The 18286-nt window shown below is 42.3% G+C and overlaps 1 protein-coding gene across 10 annotated transcripts in view; it reads right to left on the reverse strand.

Annotated features, from left to right (window-relative positions):
- Nucleotides 1-18286, reverse strand: part of LOC110504859 (protocadherin alpha-C2) — a 187298-nt gene that overhangs the window by 73750 nt on the left and 95262 nt on the right. The window contains exon 1 of one of the 10 annotated variants that reach the window (XM_036969646.1): nucleotides 15202-17729. The exons of 5 other annotated variants lie outside the window; for them this stretch is intronic. In XM_036969646.1, coding sequence (XP_036825541.1) covers nucleotides 15202-17583 — 2382 coding nt within the window. In that variant the 5' untranslated portion in view covers nucleotides 17584-17729. Of the gene's footprint in view, nucleotides 1-339; nucleotides 2855-4125; nucleotides 6655-8370; nucleotides 10857-11962; nucleotides 14474-15201; nucleotides 17730-18286 lie in introns of those variants that run through there. 4 more of the 10 variants (XM_036969648.1, XM_036969645.1, XM_036969649.1 and 1 more) reach the window with 4 other exon arrangements.

Genomic DNA, 18286 nt, shown 5'->3' on the forward strand with positions numbered 1-18286 from the left:
CACTGTATGTGATGTTTCATATGAAACGCAACAAAACATAGTCAGGGCAAAAAAAAGCGTATCCAGTGCATTACGTGAAACAACAGGCAAAAACAGGTAGCCAAGACGGTGACAGATTTCAGAACCATGGGCAGCGCCTATATGTTTATCTTGACAGCGAGCAAAAGTGTACGGCATTTTTCCAACTTGAACCAGCTATTATTTAATTGAACATGCAAATGAGAAAGAGAAGAAAAGTTAAAGTTCATCCAAAGACATTGAGAAAAACAACAAAGCAACAAAAAAGGCTAATTAAAGGATGGATTTTTGGGTTAAGTGAAACTATAGATCTTATCTTACCTCCTCTTTGTTGGGTAATGTCTGTGTCCTGTTAAACGTGTCATTTCCGTTAATACTGATCAGTTCTGCATCTGCAGGTGGATACGGAGCAGGGAAAACCACCACGTCACTCTTCAGTGTGTCTGAGCTGTAACACACGTCATACTGCTGAGTAGATTTAGAGTAAGACCAGCTTCCATCAGGGTGTGTGGTGATCATTGGGGCGCTGTACCTTCTGAAACTGTCGTCTGTCCTGAGGCATTTTACAGCTATTAAACTGATGAGGCTCAGTAAAAATATCACTGACACCGAGGCAATGGCGATCAACAAATACAGGTTTAAATCAGAGAAGTTCTCCTCCTTTCTTGGCACATTTCTGAATTGAGTCTGGATTTCACCTGTACTTTCAATCACCACTACATCAATAGACACAGTCGCTGACAGTGAGGGTTCTCCGTTATCAGAAACCAACACGACCAACGGGTGAGTTTTCAGGTCATTGTCACTCATTCTCCTCTTAGTCCTTAGTTCCCCGGTGCTGGTTCCGATTCGGAAGAGGTTGGTTCCCTTGGGCTCAGAGATGTGATAAGAAAGCAGCGCATTGTAGCCAGAGTCGGCGTCTACAGCCCTGATCTTGGCCACAAAGTAGCCCGCTTCAGCAGAATAGGGAACGTTCTCAGTGTTAACGGAGCCGTGTTCAGAATAGGGCGCGAGAATCCCAGGATTGTTGTCATTCTCATCCAAGATAAAAACGTTCACAGTCACGTTGCTGCTGAGTGGAGGAACACCAGAGTCTGTGGCCTGAACTTTAAACTGGAAAGTTTTGATCTCCTCATAGTTAAAAGACTGCAGACTGATTATATCTCCAGTATCAGAGTTAATATTTACGGATGATGATATTGGAACTCGTGTTTCTAATAATGAATACGTCATCTTTGCATTTTCATCTGAATCTGGGTCAAAAACAGACATCGTACAAATTACGTCTCCTACCGGACTGTTCTCTTTCACATAAACATTAATCACGGGTTCTGAGAAGCGAGGAGCGTTGTCATTCACATCAGAAACGTGTACAGTAATAACGCTGGTGCTGGAGAGAGGCGGGGTCCCTTCATCCGTAGCTGTGATGGTGACATTGTACTGAGAAGCGCTTTCTCTGTCAAGAGGCCCGTCGACCACTAAGGAATAATCGTTTTTGTAGTTTGACTTTAGTTTAAACGGAACAGACCCAACAATCTTACAGTTTGTAAGTCCGTTTTTACCTCCGTCTATATCAGTTACTGTCACCAAGGCGACCACTGTCCCTATCTCAGCATCCTCCTTGATAGGGCTCATGAGTGACGTCACGGACACCGCAGGAACATTGTCATTGACATCAATAACTTCAACTAACACCTTAGAATAACCACTACGAGGTGAATGACCCTGGTCCGTAGCTTGCACACGTAGCTCATATGCTGCGTTTTGTTCATGATCCAATTTAGATTTTACAGTAATTTCGCCACTTTGTTGATCTATAGAAAACACATCGGCCGAGTAAACACTACCACGTTTGCTAAATGAATAAACAAGTTCACTATTCACACCCTGGTCTAAATCTGTAGCTTCCAGCTTTAATATTTTTGTCCCTAAAGATACGTTTTCATTAACACGGACCTTGTAAAGGGGTTTAGCAAATGTTGGCGTGTTATCATTGACATCTATTACGTTGACAATGATCTGTGAAGTCCCGGATCTAGGAGGTTTTCCTCCATCTACAGCGGTCAGTGTGAGCTGGATAAAGGGCTGTTTCTCTCGATCTAAAGCTTTCTGCAGCACTAACTCAGCAGAAACACTCTGCTCTCCACCGCTCTGTACATCCAGGGAGAAGTGTTCATTCGGGCTCAGCTTGTAGCTATTTACCGAGTTGCTTCCCGTATCTGCGTCGTTACCTATCGGTAAAGGATATCTATCTCCAGGTGAAGATAATTCCGAAATGTTAAACGTGTGATATTGTTCAAGGAAGATCGGTGAATTGTCATTTGTATCTAAAATATGCACCTGTATTCGGTGGAGCTGTATAGGATCCCTCAATATGGCCTGTATGTTTAAAGAGCACTTTACCGTAATCGGACAAAGCTCCTCTCGGTCTATCCTCTCGTTAACGTACAGAATCCCCGTTTTCAAATTCGCCTCAAAATACCTCTTACTATGTCCTGATACAATCCTTAAACCCCTCGACTCCAGTTCCTGAACATTAAGGTTCAAATCCTTAGCGAGATTCCCCACAAACGTGCCTTTGTCCACCTCCTCTGAAACGGAGTAAGAGATCTGTGCTGCAGACCAGTTAAATAAACTAAGCAACGCGACGCACTGAATCCAAACACGTTCTCTTTGTCTTCGACGAACCATCGCTGCTTGTATAAAGAAACGAATTATTCAAGTAGAATATATTCAAATATCCATCAAGCCTACAAAATCTGTAAAATAAATCCTGTACTAGCCTCCTGCCCAGCCCTCTCCGTCTCACCACTATTCGAGTGTTTCCCTTCACAAAGCGGTCTGGACTGGTGACACTCGTCTCTATCTCATTTAGAGAGGAGGAGTCATAGAATATCGGCGACTACATTCATTTCCGTGGTCTATAGCGACACCATGTGCGAATGTTGTACATAGTCTATAGGACTAACGTAAAATACGGGTGTATATTATCGATGTGGGTTTCTAGTAACCAGGCTGATTATTTGACTTGTTAGAATTTCTGAGAAACTGCAGGAGACCACATCGTGTTGGGGAATGCCTGTGCATTGGAAAGAACAGCCATTCTATTCAATGCAAAACACAGGGAAAGTAGCTGAAGAGATGTCAACCTAACATAACTAAATAGATTTTCAGATAGTCATGTTTTGAAAACAATGACAAAAGCCATAACAAAGACACACACTGTTGTACAAAGCTCAAGGAGTTAACAGTGTGATACAGTCAAGACGGCAAATACACAATTATCAAAAGGTAACGTCCACGTTGGATCTTTTTCATTACACCAGTGACAAGTATTCATCTAAAAAGAACACTGCCTGCCCACCCTCACCGCCAGCAGAGAGCAATAATGGGTTCAGCACCATGGACAGCACAAGGTAAGATTTCCTCACTTCCTCAACGTAGAACTTTGGAAACAAATATTTACTGTTGAAATGGATGAAGATAAAGTATGCACCATTTAAACTGACAATGTTACGGGTAATTGAGTAGCCTATATTATTCATCTGTAACATGATGGATGTGTATTTCCTACACGTCGTAGAAGGTTCTGCCTATTTTATCACAACACTATACTTACTACCATTCCCTACCACAGCGTCACAGAAAGCCATTCATATGTCATAAAGCAGGGGTATTCAACACTTACCCGGTGTTCGGAGCATGCTGGGTTTCTGTTCTACCTGATAATAAATTGCACACATCTGGTGAACCCAGGTCTAAAACAGTCTGATTAGAGGGGAACAATGAAACAATGAAAAAATACAGTGGAACATGCTTCGAGTTTCAGAGTTGAGGTGTGAGGGTCAAAGAGCATTGAACGCTTGGCGCGAATCTTTCAGCTCTGAAGTTTAGCCCGCTTTCGAACCATGGACAGCAACACTCGTTCAGTTAGACAAGGAGGCCATGCGCACAGTGCAAAACAAAGGCAACCTGACAACTCTCGAGTAGAGGGACTTTTTTAAAGTAAGATGAACTTAGAAAACAGTATTATTTGACTGGAAGTTCGAAAGAGTAATACATTGATCATTCAAAAGCAAAATCGGCCCAGTTATGTATAGATCTTACCTTCTCATTGTTGGGTAATGTTTGTGTTCTGTTAAACGTGTCATTTCCATTAATACTGATCAGTTCTGCATCTGCAGGTGGATACGGAGCGGGGAAAACCACTACGTCACTCTTCAGTGTGTCTGAGCTGAAACACACGTCATACTGCTGAGTAGATTTAGAGTAAGACCAGCTTCCATCAGGGTGTGTGGTGATCATTGGGGCGCTGTACCTTCTGAAACTGTCCTCTGTCCTGTGGCATTTTACAGTTATTAAACTGATGAGGCTCAGTAAAAATATCACTGACACCGAGGCAATGGCGATCAACAAATACAGGTTTAGATCAGAGAAGTTCTCCTCCTTTCTCGGCACATTTCTGAATTGTGTCTGGATTTCACCTGTACTTTCAACCACCACTACATCAATAGACACAGTCGCTGACAGTGAGGGTTCTCCGTTATCAGAAACCAACACGACCAACGGGTGAGTTTTCAGGTCATTGTCACTCATTCTCCTCTTAGTCCTTAGTTCCCCGGTGCTGGTTCCGATTCGGAAGAGGTTGGTTCCCTTGGGCTCAGAGATGTGATAAGAAAGCAGCGCATTGTAGCCAGAGTCGGCGTCTACAGCCCTGATCTTGGCCACAAAGTAGCCCGCTTCAGCAGAATAGGGGACGTTCTCAGTGTTAACGGAGCCGTGCTCAGAATAGGGCGCGAGAATCCGAGGACTGTTGTCATTCTCATCCAGGATAAAAACATTCACAGTCACGTTGCTGCTGAGTGGAGGAACACCAGAGTCTGTGGCCTGAACTTTAAACTGGAAAGTTTTGATCACCTCATAGTTAAAAGACTGCAGACTGATTATATCTCCAGTATCCGAGTTTATATTTACGGATGATGATATTGAATTACTTTTATCTAATAATGCATACCCAATCTTTGAGTTTTCCTCTGAATCTGTATCAAATGCATAAATTGTATAAATTAAGTCGCCTACCGGACTGTTCTCTTTCACATAAACATTAGCCACGGGTTCTGAGAAACGAGGAGCGTTGTCATTCACATCAGAAACGTGTACAGTAATAACGCTGGTGCTGGAGAGAGGCGGGGTCCCTTCATCCGTAGCCGTGATAGTGACATTGTACTGAAAAGCGCTTTCTCTGTCAAGAGGCCCGTCAACCACTAAAGAATAATCGTTTTTATAGTTCGACTTCAGTTTAAAAGGAACAGACCCAGTAAGTTTACAGTTGGTGATGCCATTTTTACTACTATCTTTATCTGTCACTGTCACTAAGGCGACCACTGTCCCTGTCTCAGCATCCTCTTTCACTGGACTCATGAGTGACGTTACTGAGATTTCTGGAGAATTGTCATTGACATCAATAACCTCAACTAATACTTTACAGTGGGTGCTACGAGGCGGAGTGCCTTTGTCTTTAGCTTGAAAACGAATCTCAAAAACGGAGTTAATCTCGTAATCTATATTCCCCTTCACGGTAACTTCTCCAGTTTCAGAGTTAACAGTAAAAACATCGGGGAGGTTTAAACTCCCGCGACCAATAAGAGAATATTCTATTTCACTGTTAATTCCCTCATCTAAATCTGAGGCATTGAGTGCTGCAATAATAGTACCAAATCGCACGTTCTCAGTAACACGAAATTTGTACAGCTGTTTGTTAAAAACTGGAATATTATCGTTAACGTCTTGCACATTGATAATTATAAGTAACGTCCCTGATCTAGGGGGTTTTCCTCCATCTATGGCGGTCAGTGTGAGCTGGATAACGGGCTGTTTCTCTCGGTCTAAGGCTTTCTGCAGCACTAACTCAGCAGACACACTCTGCTCTCCACCGCTCTGTACATCCAGGGAGAAGTGTTCATTCGGGCTCAGCTTGTAGCTGTTTACCGAGTTACTGCCCGTATCTGCGTCATTCGCTATCGGTAGTGGATATCGCTCACCGGGAAAGGAAGACTCGGCTATGTTGAGTATATGCAATTTCTCGAGGAATGATGGTGCATTGTCATTGATGTCTAAAATAGTCACATCAATACGGTGGAGAAGCATAGGGTGGCTCAGTACGGCTTGTATGTTTAAAGAGCACTTCACCGTATTCGGACAAAGCTCCTCTCTGTCTATCCTCTCGTTTACATACAGAATCCCTGTTTTCAAATTTGCCTCAAAATACCTCTTACTATGTCCTGATACAATCCTTAGACCCCTCGACTCCAGTTCCTGAACATTAAGATTTAAATCCTTAGCGAGATTCCCCACAAACGTGCCTTTGTCCACCTCCTCTGAAACGGAGTAAGAGATCTGCGCTGCAGACCAGTCAAATAAACTAAGCAACACGACGCACTGAATCCAAACACGTTCTCTTTGTCTTCGACGACCCATCGCTGCTTGTACAAGATGAATAAATCCAATAGTAAATAGTCACATATCATTGAACCCTAAAAAATCCTTTATAGGGACCGTGAACAGCCCAGCCATTTCCGTATCACCACCAATCGAGTGTTTTTTGACAAAGATCTCGGGACTGATGACGCTAGTCTTTTTCTCATTCAGAGAGGAGGAGTCACAGAATATAAGCGGCTGCATTCATTTCTGTGGTCTACAGCGACACCATGTGTAATGTTGTACTTAGTCTATCATACTCATGTAAAATAAGAATGTGTACTATTTCACTTGTTAGAATACTGAGACAAACTCCAGTAGACCACATCGTGTTGGATATTCACTACCCAAAATGCCTGTGTGTTAAACGGGAAAACGTTCTATTCAATGCGAAACACAGGGAATGTAGGTGAAGAAATGTCAACCTAATCTAATGAAATAAATATTCAGATTGTCATGTTCTGATAACAATGACAGAAGAAGCCCTTACAATCAAGGACGAGTGAAAACGCAAAATGGACATTGACATGCAAAGCTCAAAGGGTTAATAGTGTGATACTGTCAAGATTACTGAAATACTTTTCTCTAACGTAAATTCCACTTTGCATCTATTGCATTACACCAGTGACAGGTATTCATCTATAAAGAACAATGCCTCTCATCAGCAATGAGCAAGAACGGTTGCAGCACCATGGACAGCACTAAGTAAGATTACAGCTTTGGAAACAAGTAGACACGGTTGAAATTGATAAATATACAGCACGGACCTTTAAGCTTACAATGTCAATGGCAATTGTTTAGTCTATAAGATCAAGCTACAACATGATGCAACTGTATATTTATCCATTCGTTGTAAACCTTCCTGGCTATTTTCTCTAAATAGTCTACATACAACTTTCCTGGGATGTGACATATTAAAACATTCCTGAAGCACAACACTATTGTACAGCGTCATAGAAGTCCATTCGTGCGTTATAGCGCATTAAACACCAGGCGCGAATCTTCAGATTTGAAGTTTAGCTGGCTTTCAGAACCATGGTCAGCAACACTCGCTCTATCAAGCCTGTAGGCCAGGGTACCCCAACTGTTGGTTTTAGTTGTCCCCTCAAGTTTTCTGAGCTTTTCTTTTTTCTTCACAATTTCATTGTTGGACACAAAAGACTAACGACAGGAAATGAGCTGCAAGTGATTTTAATTGAAGAAATCTGTTCCCAAGTATTCCCACACATAATAGAGAGACGTGACCTCATACAAATGTAAGCAAGGTTTGAAATTATTATGTTTTAGTCAAACATTATATCTGTTTGGGCTACTTGCAGTCAATATGAAATCTACAAATTATTTGCAATCATAAATGGCTGGTTCAAGCCCTGAATACTGATTGGCTGACGGCCGTGGTATATCAGTCCGTGTACTACCACGGGTATGACATTTTTAAAAAAATTTACTGCTCTAATTACATTGGTAACCAGTTTCTAAAAGCAATACGGCACCTTGGGGGGTTGTGGTACATGGCCAATATACTATGGCTAAGGGCTGTATCCAGGCACTTAGCGTTGGGTCTTGCATAAGAACTAACCTTAGCCTTGGTATATTGACCTACCACACCCCTCAGGACTTATTGCTTCATTTTGAACCGGACCCAATCGTCTGATCAAGAAACAAAATCATCCAGAGGCTGAATCTAGTTGATGATCCCTGCAGTAGGCAATAGGCAGAGATAAAACACATCCAATGTGACTACCCTTCGGATGTCTGATTTCAAAGTAAGAGAAACTGAGCAATGCATATTATTTGAATGCAAGGCGTTCAATAGATGAATATAGATGCTGAACAATTTTATAGAAAATAGGCCCGTTTAGGTGTAGACCTTACCTCATCTTTGTTGGGTAATGTCTGAGTCCTGTTAAACGTGTCATTTCCATTAATACTGATCAGTTCTGCATCTGCAGGTGGATACGGAGCGGGGAAAACCACTACGTCACTCTTCAGTGTGTCTGAGCTGAAACACACGTCATACTGCTGAGTAGATTTAGAGTAAGACCAGCTTCCGTCAGGGTGTGTGGTGATCATTGGGGCGCTGTACCTTCTGAAACTGTCCTCTGTCCTGTGGCATTTTACAGCTATTAAACTGATGAGGCTCAGTAAAAATATCACTGACACCGAGGCAATGGCGATCAACAAATACAGGTTTAGATGAGAGAAGTTCTCCTCCTTTCTCGGCACATTTCTGAATTGAGTCTGGATTTCACCTGTACTTTCAACCACCACTACATCAATAGACACAGTCGCTGACAGTGAGGGTTTTCCGTTATCAGAAACCAACACTACCAACGGGTGAGTTTTCAGGTCATTGTCACTCATTCTCCTCTTAGTCCTTAGTTCCCCGGTGCTGGTTCCGATTCGGAAGAGGTTGGTTCCCTTGGGCTCAGAGATGTGATAAGAAAGCAGCGCATTGTAGCCAGAGTCGGCGTCTACAGCCCTGATCTTGGCCACAAAGTAGCCCGCTTCAGCAGAATAGGGAACGTTCTCAGTGTTAACGGAGCCGTGTTCAGAATAGGGCGCGAGAATCCCAGGACTGTTGTCATTCTCATCCAGGATAAAAACATTCACAGTCACGTTGCTGCTGAGTGGAGGAACACCAGAGTCTGTGGCCTGAACTTTGAACTGGAAAGTTTTGATCTCCTCATAGTTAAAAGACTGCAGACTGATTATATCTCCAGTATCCGAGTTTATATTTACAGATGATGATATTGAAACACTTTTATCTAATAACGAATACGTCATCTTTGTATTTTCATCTGAATCTGGGTCAAAAGCAGACATCGTATAAATGACGTCTCCTATCGGACTGTTCTCTTTCACGTAAACATTAATCACGGGTTCTGAGAATAGAGGAGCGTTGTCATTTACATCAGAAACGTGTACAGTAATAACGCTGGTGCTGGAGAGAGGCGGGGCCCCTTCATCCGTAGCTGTGACGGTAACATTGTACTGTGAAGCGCTCTCTCTGTCAAGAGGCCCGTCGACCACTAACGAATAATAGTTTTTATAGTTGGACTTTAATTTAAAAGGAACAGACCCAATAATATTACAGTTAGTGAGGCCGTTCTTACCTCCGTCTTTATCAATTACTGTTACCAAGGCGACCACGGTCCCTATCTCAGCATCCTCTTTTACTGGGCTCATAAGTGATGTTACTGCGATTTCAGGAGCATTGTCATTGACATCAATAACTTCTACTAACACTTTAGAATAACCACTGCGAGGCGAGGAACCTTGGTCCGTCGCCTGAACTCTAATTTCATATGCAGCATTTTCTTCATGATCCAATTTCCCTTTTAGAGTAATTTCACCACTTTGTGCATCGATAGAAAACACATCGGCAGAGTCAACACTACCACGTTTGCTAAATGAGTAAACAAGTTCACCATTGAAACCCTCGTCTAAATCGGATGCATTCAACTTTAATATTTTTGTCCCAAAGGAAGCATTTTCATTAACACGGACCTTATATAGTTGTTTACCAAATGTTGGTGTATTATCATTCACATCTATCACGTTAACAATGATCTGTGAAGTCCCGGATCTGGGAGGTTTTCCTCCATCTATAGCGGTCAGTGTGAGCTGGATAACGGGCTGTTTCTCTCGGTCTAAAGCTTTCTGCAGCACTAACTCAGCAGACACACTCTGCTCTCCACCGCTCTGTACATCCAGGGAGAAGTGTTCATTCGGGCTCAGCTTGTAGCTGTTTACCGAGTTACTACCCGTATCTGCGTCGTTCGCTATCGGTAAAGGATATCTATCTCCAGGTGATGAAGACTCGGAAATGTTAAATGTATGATATTGTTCGAGGAAAAATGGTGCATTGTCATTGATGTCTAAAATATTCACTTCGACGCGGTGGAGAAACATAGGATGGCTCAATATGGCCTCTACATTTAATGAGCATTTTACCATATTCGGACAAAGCTTCTCCCTGTCTATCCTCTCGTTAACGTACAGAATCCCCGTTTTCATATTTGCCTCGAAATATCTCTTATTATGTCCTGATACAATCCTTAGACCCCTCGACTCCAGTTCCTGAACATTAAGGTTTAAATCCTTAGCGAGATTCCCCACAAAAGTGCCTTTGTCCACCTCCTCTGAAACGGAGTAAGAGATCTGTGCTGCAGACCAGTCAAATAAACAAAGCAACGCGACGCACTGAATCCAAACACGTTCCCTTTGTCTTCGACGACCCATCGCTGCTTGTACAAAATGAATTAGTCCAACAGAAAATAGTTGCATATGCTAGAAAACTAAAAAATCCGTTATAGAGACCGTGAACAGCCCAGCCATTTCTGTCTCACCAACCAATCGAGTGTTTCTTTTGACAAAGCTCTCGGGACTGATGACGCTAGTCTTTTTCTCGTTCAGAGAGGAGGAGTCATATAATATAAGCAACTACATTAATTTCTGTGGTCTACAGCGACACCATGTGTAATGTTGTACTTAGTCTATATTACTCATGTAAAATAAGACCGTAGGCCTATTATTTCCCTTGTTTTTAGAATACTATGACAAGCTCCAACATTGGACATTCACTACCCGAAATGCCATTGTATTAAAAGGATACGCGTTCTAGTCATGGCAAAACACAGGGAAAGTAGGTGAAGGAAAGTCAACCTAACAGAATGAAATATATGTTCAGATAGTAATGTTTTGATAACAATGACAGAAGCCATAACAAAGACACACATTGATGTACAAAGCTCAAGAGTTTAGCATTGTGAAATTGTCAAGATTGCTGAAACATTTTTCTCTAACGTAAATGATCACTTTGTATCTATTCCATTACACCAGTGACAAGAAACCATCCAAAAAATAACACTGCCCTTAATTAGCAGATAGTACGAACGGTTGCAGCACCATGGAAAGCACTTGGTAATACTTTACCTTAGAGAAGAAATATACACTTTGAAATGGATAAATATTCAGCACGGACCTTTAGGCTGACAACGTCCATGGTAATCGTGTAGCTGTATGATTAAGCTGAAACATGATGTAACTGTATATTTCCCATACATTGTATACAATACTGTCTATTTCATCAAAATACCCTACATATAATGTGTAATCTGATTTGACAGATTTCACATTCAGATTACACATTCCTGAAGTGCAACACTATTGTACAGCGCCACAGAAGTCCAATCATACCTTAAAGATCAAGGTAAGAGTAACCTATACGAATCCTCAGCTCTGAAGTATAGCATGCTTTCAGGACCACGGACAGCAAAACTCGCTCAACGAAGAAAAGAGGACATACCCACAGTGCAAAACAAAACCAATGTAACAACTCTCGAGTGGATGGATGGCTTTTTTCAAGGTAAGAGTAACCTATAAAACAATATTATTTGACTGTAAGGAGATCAGTATAGTAATTCTGATATAAATCAACAGAAAAAGAGTAATTAGATCTTACCTCCTCTTTGTTGGGTAATGTCTGAGTCCTGTTAAACGTGTCATTTCCGTTAATACTGATCAGTTCTGCATCTGCAGGTGGATACGGAGCGGGGAAAACCACTACGTCACTCTTCAGTGTGTCTGAGCTGTAACACACGTCATACTGCTGAGTAGATTTAGAGTAAGACCAGCTTCCGTCAGGGTGTGTGGTGATCACTGGGGCGCTGTACCTTCTGAAGCTGTCCTCTGTCCTGTGGCATTTTACAGCTATTAAACTGATGAGGCTCAGTAAAAATATCACTGACACCGAGGCAATGGCGATCAACAAATAAAGGTTTAAATCAGAGAAGTTTTCCTCCTTTCTCGGCACATTTCTGAATTGAGTCTGGATTTCACCTGTACTTTCAACCACCACTACATCAATAGACACAGTCGCTGACAGTGAGGGTTCTCCGTTATCAGAAACCAACACGACCAACGGGTGAGTTTTCAGGTCATTGTCACTCATTCTCCTCTTAGTCCTTAGTTCCCCGGTGCTGGTTCCGATTCGGAAGAGGTTGGTTCCCTTGGGCTCGGAGATGTGATAAGAAAGCAGCGCATTGTAACCAGAGTCGGCGTCTACAGCCCTGATCTTGGCCACAAAGTAGCCCGCTTCAGCAGAATAGGGAACGTTCTCAGTGTTAACGGAGCCGTGCTCAGAATAGGGCGCGAGAATCCCAGGACTGTTGTCATTCTCATCTAGGATAAAAACGTTCACAGTCACGTTGCTGCTGAGTGGAGGAACACCAGAGTCTGTGGCCTGAACTTTAAACTGGAAAGTTTTGATCTCCTCATAGTTAAACGACTGCAGACTGATTATATCTCCAGTATCAGAGTTTATATTTACAGATGATGATATTGAAACACTTTTATCTAATAACGAATACGTCATCTTTGCATTTTCATCTGAATCTGGGTCAAAAGCAGACATCATGTAAATGACGTCTCCTACCGGACTGTTCTCTTTCACATAAACATTAATCACGGGTTCTGAGAAGCGAGGAGCGTTGTCATTTACATCAGAAACGTGTACTGTAATAACGCTGGTGCTGGAGAGAGGCGGGGTCCCTTCATCCGTAGCTGTGATGGTGACATTGTACTGAGAAGCGCTCTCTCTGTCAAGAGGCCCGTCGACCACTAACGAATAATAGTTTTTGTAGTTCGATTTCAATATGAATGGGACAGACCCAATAATATTACAGTTAGTGAGTCCGTTCTTACCTCCGTCTTTATCAGTTACTGTCACCAAGGCAACCACTGTCCCTATCTCATCATCCTCTTTGACTGGGCTCATGAGGGACGTCACTGATATTTCAGGGACATTGTCATTGACATCAATAACTTCAACTAACACTTTACAGTGTGCACTACGGGGGGAGGAGCCTTGGTCTGTCGCCTGCACTCGAATTTCATATGCAGGACTTCCCTCATAATCCAAATTCCCCCTGACTATAATTTCACCTGTTTCTGAATTGATATCAAATAAAACAGGCGGGTTCAAGTTTGCGCGTTTGATAAAGGAATATTCAATCTTACCGTTAAACCCTTCATCTAAATCTGTGGCAATTAGTTTTATTACTACAGTTCCAAACGGAGCATTTTCATTTACTCGGACCTTATACAGCGGTTTGCTAAAAGTGGGAGAATTATCATTTGCATCAATCACATTGACAATGATCTGTAAAGTCCCGGATCTAGGAGGTTTTCCTCCATCTACAGCGGTCAGTGTGAGCTGGATAACGGGCTGTTTCTCTCGGTCTAAAGCTTTCTGCAGCACTAACTCAGCAGACACACTCTGCTCTCCACCGCTCTGTACATCCAGGGAGAAGTGTTCATTCGGGCTCAGCTTGTAGCTGTTTACCGAGTTACTGCCTGTATCTGCATCAACTGCGAGCGGAAGCAAATATCTTTCGCCCTTTGATGATGACTCAGATATATTAAATGTGTGCAATGTTTCATCAAAGGCCGGCGCATTGTCATTGATGTCTAAAATATTCACCTGTATTCGGTGGAGAAGCATAGGGTGGCTCAATATGGCCTCTATGTTTAAAGAGCACTTTACCGTATTCGGACAAAGCTCCTCTCTGTCAATTCTCTCGTTAACATATAGATTTCCCGTTTTCAAATTAGCCTCAAAATACCTCTTACTATGTCCCGATACAATCCTTAGACCCCTCGACTCCAGTTCCTGGACATTAAGGTTTAAATCCTTAGCGAGATTCCCCACAAACGTGCCTTTGTCCACCTCCTCTGAAACGGAGTAAGAGATCTGCGCTGCAGACCAGTCAAATAAACAAAGCAACGCGACGCACTGAATCCAAACACGTTCCCTTTGTCTTCGACGACCCATTGCTGCTTGTATAAAACAAATTATATCAGAATTAAAGTCACATAGGGCCTATCCATTAAAACCACAAAAAAATGCGTTATGCTAGAGATCCACACAACCCAGCCATCCGTCTCACGATCATTGGACTGCTTCTCATGACAATGCGCTCGGGACATGCAGTTGATTGTATTTCATTCAGAGGAGGAGTCTTGGATTATCAGTGACTTCTCTCCGATCTGTGGTCTACAGCGACACCATGTGTTGCTTTTTGATTGCTTTTTATTGATATCACTGACTTTTGTGATGGTAGACAGGAAAATGCCAAATATGACTGTATATTAATCAGTGACCAGTGTCTTATATCTGAAACCATCACGCGATATCGTCCAATATGAATACATGTGCTCGTGATAAGAACTGCATAATGTGAAGTGAAAAACATGTAATGATTAAATGACTGCACTTAGTCAGGCAGAAACGGTGTTGATAAAGGTCTGTAATAAGGACAGCTATTAGGGAGTCAATAAACCAACTTGATTGTCTATATAGGAAACTGCCAGATGTCGTTTTCAAGGGGGAGACAAGTAGAGAGAAAAATATATATATTTAAACCAACTTTTTACATCACTAGAATAGTCAAATTCCACTGTCAACACATACTAGCAAAAACCCAAATAGTCCTTTACCACCCAAAACAGAAGACCAATGACCGTTTCAGCACCATGGACAGTGACCTCCCGTTCGAGGAAAAGGTTATTTTGCACATTGACGTAGCTATTTATGCTAATATATATATATAATTTTATGACATCAAAAACTAAATTGACCATGAAAACACATATCATACCTATGAATGAAACATAAATATTAGTATAGTCTACTACTCTTACCTCCTCTTTGTGGGGTAATGTCTGAGTCCTGTTAAACGTGTCATTTCCATTAATACTGATCAGTTCTGCATCTGCAGGTGGATACGGAGCGGGGAAAACCACTACGTCACTCTTCAGTGTGTCTGAGCTGAAACACACGTCATACTGCTGAGTAGATTTAGAGTAAGACCAGCTTCCGTCAGGGTGTGTGGTGATCATTGGGGCGCTGTACCTTCTGAAACTGTCCTCTGTCCTGTGGCATTTTACAGCTATTAAACTGATGAGGCTCAGTAAAAATATCACTGACACCGAGGCAATGGCGATCAACAAATACAGGTTTAAATCAGAGAAGTTTTCCTCCTTTCTCGGCACATTTCTGAATTGAGTCTGGATTTCACCTGTACTTTCAACCACCACTACATCAATAGACACAGTCGCTGACAGTGAGGGTTCTCCGTTATCAGAAACCAACACGACCAACGGGTGAGTTTTCAGGTCATTGTCACTCATTCTCCTCTTAGTCCTTAGTTCCCCGGTGCTGGTTCCGATTCGGAAGAGGTTGGTTCCCTTGGGCTCAGAGATGTGATAAGAAAGCAGCGCATTGTAGCCAGAGTCGGCGTCTACAGCCCTGATCTTGGCCACAAAGTAGCCCGCTTCAGCAGAATAGGGAACGTTCTCGGTGTTAACGGAGCCGTGCTCAGAATAGGGCGCGATAATCCCGGGACTGTTGTCATTCTCATCCAGGATAAAAACGTTCACAGTCACGTTGCTGCTGAGTGGAGGAACACCAGAGTCTGTGGCCTGAACTTTAAACTGGAAAGTTTTGATCTCCTCATAGTTAAAAGACTGCAAACTGATTATATCTCCAGTATCCGGGTTTATATTAGCCATTGTAGACAGCGGTGCTGATTTGCCGTTACTCTCTAAGAATGAGTAGGTCACTTGGCCATTTTCATTGACGTCAGAATCAAGTGCAGACACAGTTTTAATGACATCTCCTACCGGACTGTTCTCTTTCACATAAACATTAATCACGGGTTCTGAGAAGCGAGGAGCGTTGTCATTCACATCGGAAACATGTACAGTAATAACGCTGGTGCTGGAGAGAGGCGGGGTTCCTTCATCCGTAGCTGTGATGGTGACATTGTACTGAGAAGCGCTCTCTCTGTCAAGAGACCCGTCGACCACTAACGAATAATAGTTTTTATAGTTTGTCTCCAGTTTAAATGGGACTTTATTCACAATATCACAATCCACAATTCCATTTTTGCCATCATCTTTATCGAGGACTGACACTAGAGCGATGGCGGTGCCGACCTTACTGTCCTCCTTCACTGTGTCTAAGAGTGACGTCACAGTGATCTCAGGGGCATTGTCATTCATATCCATAACCTCTATCAATAATTTAGAGTGAGATGTCATGGGGGGTTGTGCCCCGTCATGAGCTTGTATACGGAGCTCAAAAGCATTGTCTTTCTCGAAGTCAATATTTCCTTCTACTGTTATCACTCCAGTCCGTTGATTAATTTGAAAAATGTTCAAAACATAATCTTGGTCTTTTTGTCTTAGGGAGTAAACGATTTCACAATTTGTTCCTTCGTCTGCGTCTGTCGCATTCAGAGTTATTACTGTCGTGCCAATTGGAATGTTTTCAAAAACACGAGTCTTATACAAATAACTGCTAAAAACTGGAGCGTTATCATTGATGTCCAAAACATTAACTACAATCTCTGATGTGCCCGACCTCGGTGGGTTGCCACCATCAATGGCGGTCAGTGTGAGCTTTATAACAGACTGTTTCTCTCGGTCTAACGCTTTCTGCAGCACTAAGTCAGCAGACACACTTTCTCCTCCCTTATGGACCGCTAAAGAAAAATAATCATTTGTGCTCAGCTTATATGTGCCCAATGCATTTCTACCACTATCGACATCTGACGCTTCAGACAGTGGGAACCTCGCCCCTGGTAAAGTGTTTTCTGTAATATCTAAGACCTGTGCCTTCGTAGTAAACGACGGAGCATTATCATTAACATCTAAAATAGTGATTTCTAGACGGTAAAGCTTCAACGGACTGTTTATAACGGCCTCTACACTGACTGTACATTTCGGAGACTTCACACAGAGCTCCTCTCTGTCTATTCTCTCATTTACATAGAGAACACCAGTCTTAAGATTTACATCGAAATACTTTCTCTTGGACCCGGTGACAATCTGAAACATACGAGACTCCAAATCCTGGACATTGAGGTTTAGATCCTTAGCGATATTTCCCACAGAAGTCCCTGGGTTTACCTCCTCTGAGACGGAATAGGAGAGCTGCCCGCACACCGCTTCCCAGTAACACTCCAGCAACACAAGCAATACATACGTCACAATAGAGCTCCTTCTGTTCGGTAAAGACATACTTCCATCGAATGTCAGCAACGCATAGATTCGAAAAGATTAGTATCCTTGAAAAAATCTTAGCATAGAAAATATATGTATCAAATCCAGCTGAATTTCTAAGCGGTAAACACCGGTATGGCCTGAGACAACCGTCTCTCTCTCGTCTTGCGTCTCTTTTTAACAAAGCCACAAAAATCTCCCCACTCTCTGAAACTGGGAGGGACCTCGAGACACGAAATAATATCTCAATGCCACGGTCAACAGTGACGCCACGTGGGGAATGTACCAGCTTACAGCAACTCAGAAGATCCCAATACATTCCATGACACCCATCCAAACACAATAGAAGCATGACGACCATCACTTCTGAGCAGCATGTATGTGATGTTTCATATGAAATGCTACAAAACATAGTCAGGGCAAAAAAAGCGTATCCAGTGCATTACGTGAAACAACAGGCAAAAACAGGTAGCCAAGACGGTGACAGATTTCAGAACCATGGGCAGCGCCTATGTGTTTATCTTGACAGCGAGCAAAAGAGTACGGCATTTTTCCAACTTGTATAGGCAGGAAGATGTCTATAATTTAATTGAACATGCAAATGAGATAGAGAAGAAAAGTTCAAGTTCATCCAAAGGAAGACATTGAGAAAAACAACAAAACAACAAAAAAAAGGCTGATTAAAGGATGGATTTCTGGTTTAAGTGAAACTATGGTTCTT

Source organism: Oncorhynchus mykiss, chromosome 31 (genome assembly GCF_013265735.2).
Source record: "Oncorhynchus mykiss isolate Arlee chromosome 31, USDA_OmykA_1.1, whole genome shotgun sequence".
Classification (NCBI taxonomy): Eukaryota; Metazoa; Chordata; class Actinopteri; order Salmoniformes; family Salmonidae; genus Oncorhynchus; species Oncorhynchus mykiss.